At 42.3% G+C, this 23,053-nt stretch overlaps 1 protein-coding gene across 1 annotated transcript in view; it reads left to right on the forward strand.

Annotated features, from left to right (window-relative positions):
* The first annotated feature begins 3,608 nt into the window (after positions 1–3,608).
* znf704 (zinc finger protein 704) overlaps positions 3,609–23,053 on the forward strand; it is a 55,849-nt gene continuing 36,404 nt past the window's right edge. The window contains exons 1-2 of the mRNA XM_008301166.1: positions 3,609–4,340; positions 10,295–10,482. Of these exons, the coding sequence (XP_008299388.1) occupies positions 4,080–4,340; positions 10,295–10,482 (449 nt within the window). The 5' untranslated portion in view covers positions 3,609–4,079. The remainder of the gene's footprint in view (positions 4,341–10,294; positions 10,483–23,053) is intronic.

Genomic DNA, 23,053 nt, shown 5'->3' on the forward strand with positions numbered 1-23,053 from the left:
CCACACTCGGTGATAATTACGATGGATGAATTAGTCTCTCGGTAAAGTTGATTTATCAAAGCGTCGTGAACTTTCCATTAAAAAAGAGACGCATTCGTCACGTCTCTTTGTGTTTCTTTGCGAGCGGCAGCTCGTGATGTGCTGCGAGATCGGACTTGATGTTTCCTATTTAGTACAGAGTTTAGACAAGATGGTCACCTGCATGTGTTACACACAGTGTTGTGTTGATGGGTTCAAAGTAAGAGAGAAAATATACAGACTGGTGACAAATTAAAGGAAAACCTAAAACCTCTGACACCAGAAATTAAGGGTGATTGGTGGCTCTGTTATGCTGCAACATTGCATTCTGCTGGCATGGTTTGGGTCCACTTGTTGCCTTGAAGGGACACATATATAGATCTTTTATTTCTTCATGCTTTATTAAGATTTTAATTATGCAAGTCATTTTACACAATCTATGTTTTCTACATTATACATTTACTACATGTTTGCACGTTGCATATTTTCTAGTGATGCACGATATTAAAATTTCTGGCCGATACAGATATCCGATATTAAGATTTCTGATATCACTGATAACTGATATTAAGATTTCTGATATTGCCGATAACCAATATTACCGAAGTCGATATTCAATATATGTTCACACCAAAAAATGTACGTAAGTAAGCACTGTGAGAACGTGAAAACGATTCAGAAGAAGCCCATACCAAATTAAACCACAGTCTTCTTTGTTACGTAACAAAAGTAAAACATAAAACATATTTAATGTTCAAGTCCAGGACCATTTAAATAAAAACATCTGTGAAATAGCAGCAATATCAAATGTAGAGACGAAGGTGCTAACGTTAGACAGTCATCGTTTTTCATATCGGCTAAATTTGTTCATCGGACCGATATCGATATATGGGAAAAAACACTAATATCGGCTGATGCCGATGTGGTCGCCGATCTATCGTGCATCCCTAATATTTTCTATACTATGTATTTTGCACATTAGAGCCTCCAAGACGGTGGCGCGTACGGACGCAGTGGTTCACGGCTCCATGTTAAGGTGTGTTTTTATTAGTTCTTAAATTTCGTCATGCACCATGTTTGATGACAATAAAGCATTCTATTCTATTCTAAATATTAGCTCACTCTACATGTTAGTACATCTGTAAATAGTTTTTGTGCCAGAAATGTTCAGGGTTAGATGTGGGTTCTTGACTGATTGTAGCAGCTGTGACAAAACAATTTCTATTTTCGGTTTATCACCTATGGGAGGTTTTGGACCAATGTGTTTCACAGCGATCTCCACTATCATCATTAAAACACAAAAGAGTGACTATCTTTTGAAAGAATGGTGTTTCATTGCATGAGTAGAGTTCCAGAAACTTGGAGAATCAATGCCAAAGGTGCATTGATGGTGAACATGGTGGACCAGCATCTTAATAAAATGCTTTATGTTGGTTCTCTCCTATTTTTTTGCCACCTGTCTGTTATCAATACATCAGTTACAGGTATCACTGCATTTCTGGTAAAACTGACCTTAATACTATCCAAAATATTTGGCATAAAATCTGAGCTACATTCAGAATTCGCACAAGATGCACTCTATAGTATTGTTTGAGGGGATTCGGTTGGCTCTTGCCTGTGCAGACACATGATTTACAGGGTTGATGATGGAAAAAAGTTTCCCCCAAGCTTCCAAAAGCAGAGTGGGAGGCAGAGCTTTCAACTTTCAGACAGTTCAGCATACCCGGGGTATCTTTCGTTATCTGGCTTCACTAAATCTAACAACTGTAGCCTGGATAACAGTTTTACAAGGCTGGTTATCAACTCGTTAAATCAAGTCTGGCAACACATGACCCATCGCAAACATGGACACTGGCACCAGGGTGGCATTTGTTGTTTTTTTTACAGTACAAAGATGAAACTATAATATTAGAGAAATATAAAGATTTTAAATACATAATACAGACTTCAAGCAGCCAAAGCAGGAGGGAAAGCTACTAAAACCTGCAGACTGTGTGAGGTCTAAAATGAACAGTCCTACCAACATTACTACCAAATTATAAGAGCCTTCTCGTCCTATTCTTCACAACCTTTACCCTGACCCCAAGCAGCCGAGGCAGACGCCCGCCCTCCCTGAGCCTGGTTCTGCTGAAGGTTTCATCTTGTTAACGGCAATTTTTTTTCTTCCCACTGTTGCCAAAGCTTGATCAAAGAGAATCTCTGAGTTGTTTGATTCCTCTCTATGATATAATATTATGAGACTCAATGGTGGTTCTACACAGGGGCCTACAGGGACCAGTGCCTCTGTCCAGATGTCACTGGTCCCTGTGCTGACTGAGTAATAAACTGATGGCTTTATAACGATGACATGCGCCGAAACCGAAACTAATGTGGCTTTATGCTCTATACAATGAATTAGAGCGACACACCCGAACTGTAGCTTGGCCTACGTGGTAGTACGGACTCGCGATTAATGTGCAAATGGAACATCAGCTTACTTGATGGCGTCACCACTTCCGCGAGGACACCACATAATGCAGGCCTGCTTTATAGGACCAGTGGTGTAATTGATGGTTAATGTTACTTGTTAAATGAGATGTATGTGTAACAGGGTCAGTGGTGCAGCGGTGGGTTAGGGTTAAATATACATGTATTATTGTATTGTTAATATGCAATATACACTGTATATTTTATTTAATAATGTTTATTATTATAATTACACAAAGTTACACCTCTCAGTTGTTGTGTGGAACCTTTGCTGGGGGGTCCCTCATAGCATCTGATAACCTCATTGTTTCAGTTGATGTATTTTGGTTAAAAAACAAAACAAAAAACACTTGTTTAATTTTAATATTAACTAAATAAAAGTTTTTTGTGTTTAAATATCATTGTTGTCATTTTTTAATGTGATTAAACACTGCCCCCCCAGTAGAACCGCCACTGCTAAGACGTCCACCTTATCACCGGAAGTGCCTTGAGATGCTATGAATTGGCGCCACATCCCTAAAACTGAATTAAGCACTGACACCCAAAATGCGTTTACATTCACAAAAAACAGACCACTGCGGTTTATTTGATTTAGGAGACATTAAGAAGTCCCACGGCACCTGAAAAAGTAGGCTAGGTGCTCCTACAACTGGGTTATAGTATAAAGCTCTCTGTCTGCTGGAAGTTTTGCTTTCTGTAGCCTCAATCCCCCCCCTTCCTCCCTCCGTTTCCCGCTGCTACACCCCCTCCCCTGCTGCTCTCCTATCCATCCTTGCGTCATTGTTTTGAATGGAGCATCTTCCCGAGTTGCATTACCTTCTGCCGGAGAAGGGGGAGCGGTGGGGGCTTGTGGAGGCGTGTGCTGCGCCGTCCAATTGCAGCCCGCCCTGGCCGCCGGACCGCACATGTTTACAGGCAGCATTCCGCCGGTCGAGGCTCTGCTCGGCGGAAGTCGACAGCGGACTGGATGTGTCGGTAGCCGGAGCCGGAGTCACATAACGGCCTTATTTTTAACCGCTTTCACCGGCTACAGTGCAGTTTCGACCCACGGGAACGACCAGAGCGAACACAACTCGACGTATTCGCTCGTTTTCTTCCTCGTCCGAGTCGTTTATCCGCCGAACCGCCGCCATTTTGTCTAATCGTGTACAAATGTCACTTCGGCTCCCGGACGTAGCGATTAGTCCGCGTTTTCCCGCCGCCCCCGCAGCTCGCAGGGAGCAGTGGGGAAAACAAACGGGTTGAACGGAGGAAGATTGGTAGCCGGTTGGATGTGGAGGTTGTTTAGCGGCGAATGAATCGCTTTCATGTCGCGGGCTGTCGTCGGGTGCTAATTCAAAGTTTCCCCTTCAGTTTTCGGTGCTTTTCGGTGCGGTGTAACGGGACGCTGTTCGGAGTTTTTTTTGTTGTTTTTTTTTTTCGCCCTTCCGAGTATGTTGCCGCTTTCTAACATTTTGTCAGGGCTGTTGGAGCGCGTAGTCTACCCGCTGCGGTTTTGTGTTTTTCTCGACGTTGTTTACCGGTTATAATTCGACGTTTCATGATTTAAATCCACCGGCTCGCCGGCTCTGAACACAGCGAGACACTTTTTAGACATGCATACGAGGCGTCTGGTGAAGCGCTCGATCCTCGGCAGCCGCGTTTATGCGCCGAGTCCGACCGGGGACGGTGCCCCGGTGACAGGAGTGGTCCAGGCTGTCAAGCAGGAAAACAGAGACGTCTCGGCCGCCGGTGCCCGGCGAAGCGTCTACACCGTGCTCATGCAAGACGGGAGCCTGAAGGAGTTCTCCGAGGAGGAGATAGCCGCCGGGTTCAACCACACCGCAGCCAAGGGACCGCTCAAGTCCAGCCTGAAGGTGGGTAACAGCGGCGAAGGGCCCCGGCCGGCAGGCAGGCAGGCAGGCAGGCAGCGCTCCACTGTTTTTGTTGTGCGGTGTTTTGCAGCGTTTAACCGCTTCCTGCACGGAGCGGATTTAACGGTGTCACCGCCGCTGCTGCTGATGGCAAATTTAACCAGCGGGGACAAACCCTGCATCATCCAGAATAGCTGTAACGCCGATTTGTGTGCATATTGCATCAAATAACGGACTGTCATGACATTTGGCGACATCAGATATATGGGACAAAGGGCTTGATAGGGCCTGCGCAATGTTTATGTGGGCTAGTGGGTGGGTAAGATGAGGCAAACAAACACGCTCTGACTGCAGCGTTTTGGACTGATCTAAAGAGCTAGTTCCAGCTTGTTGTTTTTTTGTGCACATGAGATTTATATTTATACATCACATTTACTGCAGATCATTTGGTGCATGCAGCCTTTAATTGCACATTTGCACTTGAAGAATCTGTTATATTTTTGGGGATTTTTTTAAATGATTTTTTTTCATTCATACATGATGCGGCTTGTCACCCAAATTGCATATTGAATGTGAGCATTCTGCACAAGGCTGTTATTGTTTAACAGCGTTTTAAAAATAGATCATGTGGGATTCCTGTGGCTTTGGAGGGAAAATACTAAGTTTTGATCATGTCTAAATTTGTAGTCCTGAAATGCGCCTAATAAGCAATGACCTAATTGCCTTCAAATCCAAACTGAATGCTTTGCTGTCACATGGTCTCAAATAAAGATTGTGTGGGGAAGAGAAGCCAATCCAGTCCTTGGATGAAAACAGTTTCTGGAATAGGGGAAGTGTGTGTGTGTGTGTGGTGTGTTGTGTTCCTTCCTTTTTATAGTGAGGGAGTGACTGAGGAATGCATGTGATTGAACAACAGCTTTTTATGTTCAGATTTTGATTTATGTGCCTCCTTGCATTCATGTGTTTTGATGTTACTGCTGAAGTAACTCGCAGACTGCAGTCTTAAATCTCAACATCCAAAAACTGAAATGATTGTTTCCACACATTCTGGATTGCTCATGTTTCCTACAGCAGCATCCCTCAAAATTGTACTTCTCCGTGTGAAATGCTTGTAAATCGTAAATGAAGTTGTAAACTGTTATTTGAAACATTACACGCACATGTCAAACCTTAAAGCTCAGCACAGCAGCGCCGCATGGAGAAGTGTCAGATCTGTGGGCAACGGGAAATGCAATGTAAACTTGGGTTCCCTTGTTTTGCATTTGCACATTTGTGTATACAGCGCTGCACTCACAAAAGCTGTTGCACAATACAGTCACCGGTGCAAGCTGGAGTAGTGCAGCTGAGGCTGAGAGTGTAGTCCTGTCAGCACAATGGTCAAGTCTCTTTCAGCACGACTCAATTCCCACTGAGGTCGAAAACAAGCCATAAAATGAGGAGGAGGGGTCTGCTCTGTGTGTGTGTGTGAGTGTGTGTGTGTTGAATCTCATGTGCATCTGTGTTGCTTTTTGTGTGCGTGAGGGCGGAATAAAACATGGATGTGATTTTCCTCTAATGTGTATTTATATGTTTAATGACTGAGATCTGACTACTTAAAATTTTGGAGTGGGGGTTGTTTGTGAGACCATTTGTGCAGCAGCAGCTGCGCATCCAACAAAGTGGGCACCCCCAGGTTGGCAACGGGTGGCATGCTCCAAAGAATCTGGATGCTTGGCTCTGTGCCCGGTATGGCAAACGAATGCCCCCTGTTCTGGAGTGGAGGGGGGGGAGGATGCCACTTGTTGACTCGTTGGTTTGCGCGAGTGTGTGTTGCGTGAGCGAAGTTTACAGCGATTTCTCGCCGCTAACAAAGAGTCGTCGCTTGTTTTTGTTGTGCTGGCGCTTGCGGTGTCTTTGCTGTTGCTCGTGTTGATCGCACGCCAACGTGGGAGTCAATGAAGCAAGCTTGTTGACAGAAGCTGAGTGACTCTTTGTTCTGAAGCGGTGATCCCAGGCAGGCCGGCGTTGGCTGTCCTCATTGGTTGGCTGAGCAACATCAGCATGAAGCACAGTGATCACAGGGTCAAGTCTGGATGCTGGCGCCCCTGTGGAAGCGTATGAGTAATCGTAAAGGAGGTGTATGTTTTTATGTATGTGTTGTGCCTGCTGTTTGCACACAAGCGCGCGTTTAACGCACACATTTAATCAAATCTTCTTATTATTATGCAAATGTGTGAGTTTTTCGTAGGTGTTTGCATTTAATTGGCAAAATTACTCAAAGATATTCGTCATATAGTCCTGTATTACACCAAAAAAGCAGAGTAAATCATGACATTTTAGACAATAATAATACTGTGATTGCAAGTTGAATCGCACATATTTATATGGAGTCACTTCCAGATGTTCATTTGCAGATAATATTTTGTTTATATCAAGAATAATCACTAATTTATCTCAACATTTAAAAGTCTAGAAACATACTACTGTTGTACCCCATTGATGCCATGCAGAAGTCTTTTTATTCATAAAGTCTGAACCAATCATGACTCGACTTGTTAAGTTTTAGCCTGTTTGGGCAACAGATGGAATCAAGTAAGAGCCTTAAAGGGTGTCAAGCTTTCGATTTGGAGATTGCATTATTTTTTTACTTTGATTAAAAAAAAAAATCAGTTGTTAGGTGCAGTGTGAGATCATCAATGAATCATTAACCTTCCTGATCTGTCACAGTAGATGCTCTGATGCAAATGCTTCCCAGCAACAAAGAACCACATGAGTTAACAGACACAGTTGAGGTTTTATGACATGTTTTATTATGACCTTTGACCTAAAAAGTCCAAGAATCTTTAAGCGTCACAGGCTGCTGTCCAAAGCGAGTGGGTTATGAGTTTGTGAGTGGGAGCGAGAAAGAGAATGAGAGATAAAGAGAGGCGGGACAACTCGGAGTATTTGTTCCGTTTTCAAGCGCTTCAGCTTTGACATATGCAACTCACATTTCACCAGCAATTTGGCATGATTCACAATTTCCTGGCTCCGTGAAATGCCATAATTCATAATCCCGGTGAAAGGAAGGACTTGCTCTCGGGGTTTTTTATCCGAGGAATACGCTCGTCGCACACACACAACACCTAATCTTCCCCGAGCCGGTGTAATCCATCTTGTTGTTTTACTCAAGTCTGTGTTTTCGCAGGGCATTTTGTGCACCACCGAGCGTTTACGCGACCAGCCTCTGTCGTGAGCGATACTCGATACTAATTTCTCATGTTTTTTTTGTTTTTTTTTACCTCATTAATCAAAGTAAATTGTTCCCATTGAGTGTGTGCGTGTGCAAGCGTGTGAGTGATTGACTACGGTGTGTTTTCCACGGTCAAGACTAATCGTGTTGAGAAAATGATCTCGATCACACACGTATACAGAGACACACACACACTGGCCTGAATGTCATTCTCCTCAGCGCTCCATCGGCGTGGGCAGCTGTGTGTGTCACTCTGCTTGTGTTTTGGCCTTTTCTCAATGCCTTTCTAAGAGGCTGATGGCTTCAGTTACGCACACAGATGTCTGTGTGTGTTGGTGTGTGCGTAGGTGCGTGCAGGTATTCATGTGCAGAACAACGCTATTGGTTACTGTTGTATAAGAGAACAGAGGATTTTTACAGGTAGGCGTTTTCAGAAGTGTTGAGATTGGACAAATGCCATTAGTATGTGATTGTTTGCGTGTCGGTGTATTGTTGCAGGACTGTGGAGTACGTTTGTGTGTGTGTGTGTTGTCGCATGTGTCTTTCAGGGCAGCAGAGAGCGTGTGCATGTTTTGCGATTTTTACTCTCTTGCCGGAACAATTCCCCTGAATGGTTGAAATACTCAGGCGAGGAGAGCGAGTGGCGCTGCTTACCTCACTCTGACAACTTTACCTTGAACTTCATTCAGTTTTATTCGGGCTGTTACAAACATTAAGCCAAAAATTGTGGCTTGTGTCAAAGTCAAAGGATTTTTTCTGTGTGCTATGTAAGAAAACAGTCACGTGAGTTTTTGTTTATTTATTTGTTTTCTACACAAATTGGCAAACCTGATTAACTAATAGCCTAAGATGTATGTTTCTCAAAAGTACTACAGAATGCATTGATTCCTCATGCAGAACTCAAGGGAGATTTTTGTGAATATTTTAAAGTGTGCAACATTTACATCAAACAAAAACTCTTTGCCTTACAGCACATGCTCACTAGTCTTTTGTTTTTTTTTTTTTAAATATCAGTGGCAAAGTTTTTAAGCATATGCACTTTTTTTAAACAAAAGTTTTAAAGCCACCCTGAAGCTGTGCATTATATCACAGATGGCTACTTCAGTGTAAAGTTTCATTTTGTTTTTCATGAGAAGGCTTTTTTTTAATATGTGGAAACCTCATACCTACAAAATGTCTACAGGAGCTACAAAAAAAGCAAAACACTGCTTTACTTGGAACTGATAGCTGTGTATTTTGGAGTTTATCCGGTTTGTTCTAAAACGACCTTTTTAGTCCCAAGAGTCTGGACATTTTTCCTAAACCATTTGGACCGTGTGCTCCTTCATTTCAAATGTAAGCATTAGAATGTTCAAATTTAGGTTACAAGTCAGGGGTTTTTTAGAGAGCAGATTTGCTGTCTGGGTTCAGGGTGGTGGTAGTTGGGAGGTTTGAAACATTAAGAAGACATTTTTAGGAAACATATTGTTTGTCCATTATCCTTACCATATCTGTGAAACAAAGACAGCAGGACTTAGTGCACTTATAGTAAGTCGATTCATTTCACCAAATAACATGTATGAGATTTAATGACTGTGACTTATACATACAGGAAAACTAAACACGTTATCGGCAGTATTTATTTATGAAGTAAAAGTAGGCGGGTCTAAAGAGGTTCTAGTTTTGGCTTATTTCACTCGCTAGCAAAACTAGCCTGTAGGGCTGGACGCGAATAGCCGAATAGCCGACTATTCATTCGCTGTGCTGGAATCGAGATATCAATTTTGATCTCTGAATATTCCCCCCGCTGCCGCCGCAGAAATGGTACTGTGACCGTTTACCTAAACATCTGAACTTGTCTCAGTAGCCAAACTGTCCCACCCACTTCCAACCCGTCGGAGCTGCGCACACCCCCTTTGGCGGAACAAATACTCACCCGCCACCCTCTCCCAACTATTTGGAATATTCGTAATTGATTGGGCCGACTATCTGGAGACCAGAAAATGCAATTCGGACCAGCCCTACTAGCCTGTTACCTAACATTAACTCCAGCTTAGTAACAAAGGACACTCATTTGCGTTTCTGAACAGCATTTTTAGATATGGAAAAACACTGTAACGCATTTGTTCTTCAGAAAAAGACCTTACTTGTGAACACAGCCTAACTTTGTTTCGCTACCAAGCAATATTAGGTATTTTGTTAATTTAGTTGTGAAATAGTCTATCACCATTGTAAAGCTATTGCTATTTTTGGCATAATCACATAATAATTGCCTACTCACAAAACAAGTTTAGGCTTTATTTATTCTTTGTTTAGGCTTATGTTAATGAAAGCCTGCGACGTGTTCATACATGTTAATGATTGTAATCACCATCCAGAGAAATATCCAATCAGCTGTTTGATTATCTCAGTGAACAGCATCTGCCTCACACCAATCACAAATGTGTATCCAAGCCCAGATCTTATCTTTTTTTTTTTCTAAAACGGTGTTGAAAAACTACATTCATTACATAATTGTTTGCCTGCAATTATGTTTTGATATTTTAGTAGATGATTTAAATTGACCATATTTTATAGAATTAGTCTTTTCCTTAAGCAAACATGCATAAAAAAATCCATTGCTCTGAGTCTTTACAATATTATTTCTGCTTCCAGACTCTGCATCAACATTTGCAGTGACTCATTCCTACACTGCCAGTGTTCCGAATTTGTTTGTGTAGATTTTTGACCCAAGCATTGACTTTGTCCTCTTTGCATCCCCTTACAGCAGAGCTCCACCAACGGGGCTCCAGACGGCCAGAAGATGGAGGGCGGCTGCCTGAGCCCAGAGGCAGTGGAGGAGCAGCGGTTGGCGGATGGCAAGCGCGTTAGCCGGGACCCCGACACCCGATCAGTGTCCCTGCTAGAGCAGAAACGCAAAGTGGTCTCGTCCAGCATTGACGTCCCTCATGCCAGGTAGGGCTATGAGTGTGTGTGTATAAGCATGTCAGTTCTCTGACAGTCAGGGTCTGAGTCTCTTCCTAGAGGGAGTTTGGCTGGAGTTCATATATGCAAGGTTCATTGAAAGTTTATGACATAGATATGTCATCTCACAAATAGGACAGAGTTTATATGGGCTGACATCCCATTTTTCATCTGATCCTGAAGCCATCCTGGCTGTGCATTGATTACGATGTCATTTGACAGGAGTCCTCTTTTACTGCATTACATTTATATTTTATCATATGCCATCATACATTGCACATCACCGCTGTCTGTATGTAAATGGGATTAATGTATTGTTAATCCCACAGTAAGGATAAGTTAGTCTAAGATTGTGTCCCTGTCCTAAATGTGAACGAGATGTATGCAACATGTCATTTTTGGAAGAGTCCCATGCTGTTGCCTTAACTTGCAGAAGCAATTATGGGTACAGTTATTTAAATGATAGGCCTCTGGTGGTTTCCCAAATTGTAAAAGTGGCGCAACAGAGACTGAGATTCAACTACCAGGGTAAATCATCAGTTACCCTCTTGAACGTCTTCCATGCTCCAAAGCAAGGACACTATGGAAATACTAGATGCTGTAGCTTTACAGTCAGCATGAACTGATTTGTACAAATATGCTTGAAAATTGTGTGGGAGGGCATCTATTGCGTCCACATTTTATTGAAAGTCTAGTACATAATCCATATGATCCTGCACTGTGCCACACAGAACCCTATACAAATGGAAACTGTTAGAATGCATTAGCTGCTCCTTCTCCCATTCACTGATTTTCTTTATACCTCACAAACACATGGACACAAATATTATTTTTAGATGGTCAGCGTAATCCGCCATTGAAGCCGGTCCACAATAGGGCAATTAAACAGTAATAGGAAGCAGTGCACAGCAATGAAGTGCCATCCAATAAAGAAACAACACTCTTTCACTATTAAATGTGAAACACTAATACCTTGTAAAGCACTGCACTGTTATCGAACATCACTCCCCATTACTTGTCTTCGCGCCGCTGGAGGAGCCCAATCAATGGCAACTCGCTGAAAAGTACAGTAAAAATCTGCCATTCCAACAGCTTTATCACTGCATCCTGAGCCATTGTTCTAAATTTAATAGTTATTTGCTGATGAATCATTGATTCGGTTCTGTCTTGTTTCCCATTTTAAATGTAATCTATCACATGGATTAGACAGAAGTTTTACACCTGTCCCACTATAATTACCTCCTTGCATAGGGATTGCAATAATATTGATATTTATATGGTTATAGTGGAATGGCTTATTGATTATCTCACCGCTCTTGCACAAGTTCAGCTTGTTGTCTCAGCTTAGGAGACAATCACTTTATGAACCTACTTCTGTTTATCCTCCTAATGAGGCCATCTAACAACGAGGCAGTCATAGGGAATGTTGTATAAGTCAGAATTTGCCTCATATGCAGTAATCCTGATATAATGCTTGAGAGGATCTATGAGCTTCAGACCTTTTCAGTTATTAGTGTGGGCACACCCAATATTTCTCGTATGCCCTGTGCCTGTTTAGCCAGTCAACATCTTTGAAGCATCATTAATGTAAGATATGCAAACAATATCCACATATGTAGAAACAACCAAATACTAATGTTAGATTTGCTTTGCTTATCCAGTTTCTTGTCGTATCAGTTGCACTTGGGAAAGAATGGCGAGATTTTTACCCAAAACCTGTGGGAGCATATGGCTGGTGTGACGTACCAGCTGGGAAATGCATTTAGACTTTTAATTGTGTGTTTCACTGGCGTGCTCCGCTGATGCAAGCTGCGCTCTATCTTTTTTTCTTCCTTCTGCACTTCTACCTGAGGAATTCAGTCATCTTCTGTCTGGTTAAAAAAAAGGGCAAAAAGTAGGTTGTAGGTATGTGAAGACCATGTGGACGGAGAACACGCTTTGCACAGTTAAATCCACCTGAATGGGATGCTGTTGTTGTTGTGCATGTGGTCTGCGTAGGGCTGGGCGACGCATAGCTGAAAAATTCATCACAATAAAATGTCTCATTTCAGTTGATATCAATAATTATTGATCATATTTATTGACCTGTTTTTAATGAAGACAAGGAGAAATAAAGGTGTAATTCAAATTTTATTAGTAGCGTCCTCTGAATGTAACCACATGAGCCTGGGACACAAGTAAGAATATTAACGAAACATTAAAGAATACACACAAATAAACTAATTTACACACATGAATAAAAAGAAATAAGGATAAAAGGATCATCTCACCTTGATATGCATTAAATGAAGCCCCTCAGCCCTCGGAGCAGGCATCTGGGAGTGCGTCGCTTAGGTGGAGGCGATGGGGGATGCAAAGTCGCAAGGGCATCTGCCAGTCCCCACTTGTTGCAGCTTTCACCAGGGGAGGTCTGCAGGCATGCATGGGGATAAGAAGAGGCCCAGGCTGCTTTGGACCATTGCAAATTGGGAGACGTGCACTGAAGCCGGGGGGAGAGGGACGAAGGGCTACAGGGCTCCATTGTCAAGGGGTGTGATGGGATATGCACGCTTGGGTTTTGTTCATGCACGTGTTGTGCAGCTTCATGAGGGTGTGCATCTAGTGCATTTAAGTGACACTGCTCCACATTGTGTCAAACTGTTTTCTTATTGCTACTGATGAAGTGTTTATCGCCCAGTTGTATGGAAAATTGTTCAGATGTTAAAAATGAATAATACAGGACCGCCGCTATCGCTCAACTGGTTGAGCTGGTGACCCATGTACTGGGGCTGTAGTCCCCAACGCAGCGGTCGTGGATTCGAATTCAGCCCATGGCCATTTGCTGCAGGTCCTCCCCCATTCTTCTCCCTACTTTCCTGTCTCTCTCTCTACTGTCAAATAAAGGCAAAAAGGCCTTTATTTGACAGTCACATTGTAGGGAGAGACATGGGGTCGGAGAGTTTGCCGTTTAATCTTGTTTCAGTTGTGTGGATTTAAAATTGGGTTTTCTTCAGGTTTCTGTAGAAGTAAGGAGTCGCACTGAACTCCCTTCCACCACGATTTTTCTTTGGTTCCAAATGTCCTGACAGTTAAAGTTAAGGAAGTTCATCCCTTTTTTAATGTCACAGCCTTTTTACAAGTTAATGAAAAGTCCAACAGCATAGACTTGACATCTAATTAAGGAAGTGTGCAGCACTTCAAAGCCTCGAACTCAAAATCCAACGATCTAATGTGCTCGTCAAGTGCTAAATCAAACACACTGCAGAAGAAGACTTTAAGAAAAAAAAAATCCATTTTCAGCCCAATTTACAAAGTGTGTTTGCACAATTAAGAACACGGAAAGTTCATTGTGGCCACGTCTTAGGAGCAAATAGTAGCCTGAGATATTTCCTCAGATATCCCTGTAGTGACCTCTTCAGCGCACAGAACCATTATTGCCTCAAGATTAAGATCCATGGCTCTCATCCTCCGCACACCTGCGACCGATTTTCAGCCCAGCTCCAGCTCTGGGAAAGATACGGTCTCACCAATGACCGCAAAGTAACGTTTATCTGTAATAGAGAGAAGGAGGGAGAGACATGCGAGGAGGAACGGTATAGAAGGGAAGAGGGAGCACTAGGAAAAAATATGGAGGGAAATGTAAGTGTGTTTAGTGGAGGAGAAGAGGGTAAAGGAGATGAAGAGAGCATGCGTACGGGTGTGTAGCTGTGAAGATACCAGAAAAAGAGAGAGAATGCCTGAGGATCTTTTCAGAGCTAACTCTCCAGAGAAGTCTGACCTTGAGGTTGTTAATTGCACTCTGAAAAGTTCCCTCTCTGCTGGTGATTTACCAAGAACATGCCTGGCTGGTTGATGGCTCTCCAGATCCCTTGCAACCGAGAACACAATAGGTTTCCTACTTCACCGGGAGTCACCAAAGTACCCCAATGCCTCGTCCGCAATCATCAGGAAAATAGAGGAAAAATGACAGTGTGCCATATAGATGGTGGACCTCGGGGGTTTTGTATAACTACATTTCATGGTTGTGTCAGCGGGTCCAGCTGACTTTATTGAGCAGCGTCTTGCATCGTATTTGTTTACAGCACATTTACTTTGCCTGTGTTTCGTCAGATTTTGCACCGAAAAATCAATAGGTGTCAGTCCATGATTGACCTATTTTCTGCGTTGCTCCAACTCCCAAATGCCCAAAGAAATGGTTTCCTTTATGAATCATTTTATAAATGTGCTGTGTCTTGAGATACAGAGAAGGAAATTGCTCACTGTGGCAGGTTCTGATTTGTTTATGCCATGTTTATGTGTGATTCTGTCTTTACTGAATGCTCAGATATCTCCACACATTGTCAGGCTGTGGTCTTAGCAGCTGCTGGACCTGTTCCCTCCTCCAGGGGCTTATGTTTTCTCTATGCAGGAAACAGTCAATTGTAACAAGAGCTGGCGGGGGCAGACCAGTGGAAACGAATGGCTTGGCTTTTGACAAATAGCATTCTGGAGACTAATTGCTAGCAGGGGAAGTGAAGTATAACCTTAGTTGAAGGGGAAATCAAGAGAGTGCTTTGCTTATTATTGCAAAACCCCAAAACAACAGATCTGAGGGTTCAAATCCTCCTCTCTTCAGACCGCCAGCAGTCAACCCTCCCTTTCTAGCGTCAGCTGAGGTTACTCATGGTTGTGTAAATGACCAGACCCCTTGCTGGCCCTCTATGATGTTTTTTTTTTTCATATACAAGCCCACAGTTAACACATGTAATTTGATTATGGTAACTGATGACCATTCCGGATAGCTGTAAACTGAAACGAGCAATCTGGTGGGGCCGGGCAGAACCAACCAATCAAAACCAGCTTTGATGCCAAAACGAAACAGTTTGTTATTGTCATTTTTATTGTTGATCAGTGTGTTTGCAGATCAACCAGTTCAGTGCGCTGAGCCAACCATGTGCTCTGCTCTTGGAGCCTGGTGCATCAGCCAGCTCACACATGGAACAAGGCCAAAGACAAAAAGAGGCCCAGAGGGACTGTCAAATTATCGTTTGTCTTTTGATAAAGTGGCATGGCTCATAATCTGCTTGTTTCCCCTTCTGCTCTTGTTTTTTTTTTTTTGTTTGTCTTTATGGGCATTTCTTACCTTTTTGGAACGCCGTTATGGCTCTTACTCTATTTGCACAATGTGTTTGTGTTTGTGGTGAAGGAGGGCGTTCGAGTTTCGAAACAAGAGAAAGGAGGGGAGGAAGGGCTGCATGAGGTTCTCCAGAGAGTGAGTGACAGAGAGAGTGAGGGAAAGAGTGAGAGAGATGCTCAGCGTTTGCCAAAGAAAACAGTTTTGCTGGTTTGGATGCCAGTGGAGTCTAGAAACCATGAGATTACCATCTGAAAAGACAGCTCCCATGATCTCGCTCTCTCTCTCTCTCTCTCTCTCTCTCTCTCTCTTTCTCGTCCCTTTTCATTCACTGTCTCACTCTCCTAATCTCAATGTGCTATTATGCGATTGAATGCTGATGGGGTTTTTTTTTTTTCTTCCTCACAACAATCTACTGAGTCAAATATTCTGATAATCTGATTGGCCTAACTACACACAGTTGAAAATAACAGAAACTGCCTTGTTATTTATATAAAGAGGACATTGCCCAACTTGTGTAATTGAGCGTTCTTGTTTTTGAGCTATAATAATGGTTCCCAAAACTCCAAATGTTATGTAATCTATCGTAATGACATCTTACTGGGCAGTGTTTTCTGAGGACATTGGTGCTACTACATTCTTATAATACAAACAAAAACAGCAAATGGGTTGGAAAAAAAAAAAGTTGGAAAAACTGAAGGCTGTCCAGTAGAATTTTCTGATGTTTTACACTTTGTTGATGGATCCTTCCAATGCAACATTGCATATGGTGTACTAAGCAAAACCGTGAGTAGAAATGTAGGAATGACTTAGAATAGGTTTTAAGAAGGGATTTCAATAAATGGACAGACTGAGCTTATCACAACAGGCTGCTTCATCGCTCAGGAGCCCCCTTCGCTTTGTAACAGCCGGTAGGGACCGCCGCAGGGTCCCAACTCAGACTTATGTGGGGTTAAAGGGTCTCTGATCATATCTTGGTACCAGGTGCATTGATGTTTTAAAAGGGATCAGCAAAATCTTAAAATCAATTCTGAGAGTATCAGCTAACCAGGGTAAACATGCTAAAATTAGAGCGATATGATCTAATTTGTGTCAGGGTTGCACAGTAACTATCACGTGCATCGCTGTAATATCAGAGCCGCTCTCTACCCTCCCACTTTTCGTCTTTGGTCTCTCGGTATAATATAACTCAGGACAAAATGAGATCATCTTTGTGGTGAAGAAGGATAAATGCACAGGAGAGGTGAAAAGCAGCAGAGAAAAACAGCTCCCTTTGTGCTGTAGGGTGTCATTGCAATTTTCGAGCATGAAGGATATTTTTCTAGGGAGCACATTTTTATTAAACAGTGGCCCAGATGGATTACGTAAATATCCCACCAATGTTTCTTGGGTCATTCTGTCTCTACAAGGTCGTGACAATTGCTGTTGACAAAGCGCCTTAAAGGAAGTGGTTTACACTGGCTTGCTTTGTTTTGCCGCATTCGCTGGAAGTTGCTTTGTTCAAGGCTTGAAAACCATCGAGGTTGATTGTGAATCTCTAATCCTAGAAACAGTTGAGTATTCATGAATCCATCCCACCCTGCTGTTAACTCAGCTTTAGATTTATTACACATAGTCTAATCAAAGGAAAAGGCTTCACTCTTTGTCAATATCTGAGGCACACAAGCGAGAGCCACATCGCGTCGGTCTACCAGCTCACTCGACAGGGTCTGGCTCCCAAGAAAACAACCACCTGTGATGCCGCAGGAGTGGAATTGTGAGTTTAAATTTATATGCAAATTGGCTCTTTAATTAAGTGCGCTGAATATCCGTTAGGGTGAGTGGGGGAATGGTTAACCATGGATTAGACGGTCGGCTTAAATTCACTGTGATCTCTTGCCAAAGCACTGGACCTTGGCAAGTACGTGTAGGCAATATGTGCGTTATTGTTGTGATCTCAATTCAGGATTTACATTCACTTTAAAGCAGTAGCTATTTGCAAGTTCACTGGCGTACATCTGGCATACTAATTACAACATCAGTTATCGAGGGTAGAAAGAACGTCACAACATCGGTACCATTTTCTTTTTACTTTGAAGGTTCACTGCATGCAGTTCGAACGCCTTCCTCACTGTGTGCTGTTTCTCTAAATAATGTATCTGACACTCAAGATGTCCACTGCTGATGACTAGTAGTAGAAGTGACTCATTACGTCCAACATTCATTTTGGAGCTATCAGCAAAAATCTATTTGCAGTTATTGATGTCATAAATAAACACAACACAGCTTCTTGGGAGTTTGAACACTCGTTATGGCTGTCAGGGGAGCGTGACTAAATGCGTCGACGTGACAGCGCTGATGTCATGAATCAACAGATGAATCAATCTGAAGCCTGGCAGAAAATGTCACCGATATGCTAATTTGTTGTACATTGCTGTTGTTGTTGTATCTATAAGTTAGTTTTGTGTCCAATCGCTTTTTGCCTCAAAGCCAGTGTTTATGTGGCAGTTGGCTCTGTGAGCCCTCCGCTGCTTCGGACCAATCCATAGTCCCCAGCTTTAATGGACTGATGGCACAGAGTGCTGCAGGAAAAGAAAAGCTCTAATTGATCCTATTGACGGATGTGCATTATGGTCATCTACGGCATATACGAGGTGGTACTAATTGATGGCAGTGTCAAGTTTCTCACATTGTGTCCAAACAGAAGCACTAATGAGGTGATGAGGCTACAGCCACTCTCTTGTGAAGTGAGAATTTTACCTAAACTGGGCCGTTAAATCAGCAGACTGCGTCAATGTTATCTCTTAAATAATGAGAAAATGTGTACAAACCTTTTCACGCAGGTTGTGCACTGAAATCGTAAACAAAACCTGAACAATACCTGTGCTGCAGCAACGGCATACAAATTAATGACACATAGAGTTATGCTTTGGAATTGACAATATGTTTGTATAAAATTTAATGTAGAGACATTGTCGCTTATTGTTTAGTGATTTAAAGCCCGGGACTGCAAGGTGATACGGTGGTTAGCACTGTTGCCTCGCAGCAAGAAGGTCGCCGGTTCGCGTCCCGGTGAGGACGCCCAGGATCTTTCTGTGTGAAATTTGCATGTTCTCCCCGTGCAGCGTGGGTTCTTTCCGGGTTCTCCGGCTTCCTCCCACAGTCCAAGAACATGCTGAGGTTAATTGGTGATTCTAAATTGTCCGTAGGTGTGAATGTGAGTGTTCTTGGTTGTCTGTCTTTAAATGTAGCCCTGTGATAGACTGGTGACCTGTCCAGGGTGTCTCCTGCCTTCACCCTCAGTCAGCTGGGATAGACTCCAGCCCCCCGCGACCTTAGTGAGGATTAAGTTCTGTATAGATGATCAATGGAATTTAAAGCCCTTTTTTGTTTATGGCACAGCATCTGACCGTGTTGGCCTCGTCTGAATGAGCACCCTGGTCACTTTTCAGTAAAAGTCATGCCGGTAAGTCTTACTAGGTCGACCATCATAACATTTCTGCATCACTTTCAACAAATCTGGAATCTGAACTGCACATCATCACATCAACAGATAGGCACATACAAGCAGCAGTACTTTGAGTTGTATGAAGCAATGCAGGGAAGACTTTATCTACACTTTAACACCAGTATTGGTCTAAATACATCAAAGGGAGCAAGAAAGACATCAGTCACCTGGTTGCACTAATAGGCAGCAGTCAAGTGGTCTGTTATGTAGCAGTCATCCTCAGGTCGAGTCCTGAGCTCCACCACAGCTACCAGTATATTTTCTGTTAAAAAATTTGTTTTTTTGTAGCGTAGTACTCAGGCTTTTATCTCACATGGACAGAATTCTCAGTTTCACGTATAAATCAGACTATTAGTTATTTAGACAGTTTGATACATTTTTTCTTAGTTTAGGTTTAATCTTTTGGTTATCAGTGCATTATTATGCATTATACATCACCTGATGTACCGTCTAATCTCAGATGTACCATGGCTCTCTCCCTCACTGTCATGGGTACGCTTGAATGAAGCACCATTAACGTTAAATTAAGTGTGTCTGAATGACAGAATGCTGTCACTTTGGAACCAGTAATGTTACACATTCCATGTTGGAAATGGGTTTTTGTCAATATATGCATTCCTCTTTTGTCTGGACTTTGATATTTTATTTGATCACTTTGGCTTTATGTTTTTGTAATAAATTTAAATCAGGTAGCTTGTTTCCAATAAAGCAGTGCTCAATCAGTTGTTTGTGTTTATTTTAGACCCATATTCAAGCAGTTTTTTTTGTATTTTCCTGTAGCGTACTGCCAAAATTGTAGATATTTAATTCCTAGTTTTTTTTTGCTTTTAAGAATTTTATCTCTTGCACTGTACAATAAAAGAAAGACTAAAAGCGCAAATTTTGCGTACAAATTGTACAGCCTAAGGTCTGCAAGTTCATCATACTGCACCCTTTACCATAATTTTGTATTAATATTAGTGTACTGACCCTGGCAAAGTTTTGGTTTGGGGCAAAGACATTGTGACACGACGGGGAAGCGACATGCTTCTCAAGTCTAACCTATTAAAAAACAAATCCAGCCCTGCAGAAGTACCCCCTCCCCACGTTATTTCTAATTATGGCCATCAATTTTGAAGCTCCATTGACCTGTCTGTTTTAAATTATTGATATCTGTCAGGCTGACAGGCTTTATTAATTAAAATGGAGATGTACTAATTAAGAGCACGGCATGAGGGTGTCATAATTGTAGCCCCCTTTTAATTTGAGTGTCACACATCGGGTTTATCGCAGTTTAGCAGTGTGGGTGCGGTGTGACAAAGCGGCGATGAAGGTAGAGCGGAGGTGCCTGTGATTGTGTTTAAACGTATGTGTGTTCCGGTGTGTGTTTACCCTTCCCGTGCGCTAATGTCCATCATTTGACGCCACTCCAACTTGCCACTTTGCAGACCGCCAGCACCGCCTGCTTTAGCACCAGATGCTATAATGGCCTTCTTTCTTTGTTCGTGACAGGTTGCATGAGAACATTACTTATTCTTTGTCATAATCTAAGAAGATAAGTGCAAATTAAATTCAATGACAGGCCCATCCAACAACACAACATATTATTTTCTCCCGTGCGCTGCTCTCCTCATATTTTATCACGGGGGGCCCCTTAAATGTACTTTTAATCAATTGAGACGCTGAACTGGGAAGTGATGTGAAAACCGTTTGGTGTGCTTCAGTAACTTGCCGTAGTCCTACGCAAGCACGCATTTTGAAAGCAAACTATTCCCTGATTCTTTCCATTGGTCCCCCAGATGAGAGTCTGTCATCTTGGAATGAAATGTGGAAAAATACTGTGAATAAGTGCAACTGCCAAACGGCGTAGGATGGCTTGTTTAGTACGGTTCAGTGCATCTGTTTATCAGAGCACTTGTGTGTGCATGTTCATATTTATGACTTGTGTATGTTTTTCCAGGAGCATTTGCACACACACGCATGTGTTATGGATATAGTAATTTCACAGGATTAATGTATCAGCGCTGCCATATTACTCACCAGCAGCATCTCTCTCTCTCTCTTTCTCACATGCTGGGAGCCTGGCACCCCTCTGAGTCATATCAGGTCAGAACACAGGTGTCTCTGCGCTCCTGAAAAATGTTGGGTTGCGCAGGCGCTCAGACAAATCTCACGCGTCCTCAGTCCCTCAAACAGAGTTTTGACCACCTCAGTCCAATAGTTTCTGCTCTGGTCTAATGACAGTTGAGTTATTGACTGCATAAGGACACAAATTACCTGCTAATTAGCGGTTTGAAACAACAGGACACACCATCATCCTGACAGAGAACTGACCTTGAATCCCCAAAGAGCCCTTCATAGTCAGAAGAACACATGTTGAAAACAAATGAGTGGATGTGCGCATCATAGCCACGCTGTAAAATCATTTAAGGTAGTATATCACAGCGCGCTCCTGTACATTACAGTCACAACCTGTAAAAATGAAAGTGGTATAACAGATTTGTACATTAAACTGTGCCTCTGTGTGATCCTAACTCCTGTAATGAATCAAAGCCATGATGTCTACACAAGTGTTAATTCCCAGATGTGGTATGAATGCACCTTCTGGACTAACAGATGTATAAAAGATATTTACACCGTGGGAGAGGCTATAATGTGTTTAATGTGGTTACATGTAATTTCACCTTCAACAAGATCATTTTTCACACAAGCGGCAACCATACAAACTTGAATAAGCTCATATATGCACAGATTTGCTTGATTTCTTGTAGATTTTTTCTTTTTTTTGTACAATCATGCCTAATGATGGAAATGTGATTTACACTACAAGAAGCGAGAAAGCTATTTGATATGCAGCTTCTTCACTGTTGGCATCCTTTGAGTTTTGTTCAACGCTGTTGAATCACAGTCAGATAAGCCAGACATTTAGTCAAAACTACCCCACAGATGTCTTTCTCAACAAAAAGACCTTATGTTGTGAGGAGGGAGCGATAAAGTTAATTGAAAGTTAGCCATTTGCCAGTCTGACATCTAAGAACCATCTGCTGAGGCCGATCTACATAAATTGTTCTCGAATAGGACAACAGTGGAATATCCTTTTACTTCTTAATCCAATAAGGGGCTTCCATGGTCTTTGGTGTCTCCAATAAGATCTAAAGCTGCTGGTAGGCAGCAGACCAGAGCTGTAAATAACAGACCAGTCACTTCCAAGATAAATTTTAAAAACGTAATCCATCATCTGTTGGGTTTCAGTTCACTGACTTGGCCAGAGATACGTACAGCGGAGCTTAACAACACTGTTGACATTCCTGCCTTTTTTTAAATTGGAAAACTTTGTTTGAGCTTATAAAATTACTTTAGTTGTACTGAAATGAATATTTAAAAAAATTTTGTTCATCCTTTTTCCCCTGGTTAATGTGTCCAGATGCCTACATGTTGTTTTTAACTTTGCAGTTCTGTTTGTTCACAGTTATTTTCATTCTTGGGACCTTGTGGTTTTCCCTCATCAGACATCTGAAAGCCTTGAAATGCATAAACCTCCTTTTGTGGTGCTAAAACTTTAAATGTCGGACCCCCAGCTGCATCGTAAACGTATCAAATCGTAATTGGCCCTCGCCACACACCACCCCACCTTCAAATGAGATAAAGCTTTGATTGTTGTGTCTCTTCTCTGTAGGGGTCCTGTGTAATATTCTCTCTTTTGCACACACTTACTTTCTCTTTGTCTCTCTTTTTCACTCTGCCGTCCTTTGTTCTTCAAAGACATTTGTCATTAGCCTCACTAGCTTCACCTGCAAGCTGGCAGGCAGTGGCATGATTACTGTATACACGCACATGCACACACGCACACACACACAACCCCTGAAGGTAAAGGTTAGTTTTTCCACAAATCTACTTATCTTCAGGTTGTCCCTTGTTGCTGTACAGAACAGCTTGTAAGTGGATAAACAGCCAGTAGTGACACTTTTAGCTTTGAGGTAGAATATGAGAGCGTCTTTGTGTGC

Source organism: Stegastes partitus, unplaced genomic scaffold, assembly GCF_000690725.1.
Source record: "Stegastes partitus isolate 25-593 unplaced genomic scaffold, Stegastes_partitus-1.0.2 Scaffold34, whole genome shotgun sequence".
NCBI classification, from domain to species: Eukaryota; Metazoa; Chordata; class Actinopteri; family Pomacentridae; genus Stegastes; species Stegastes partitus.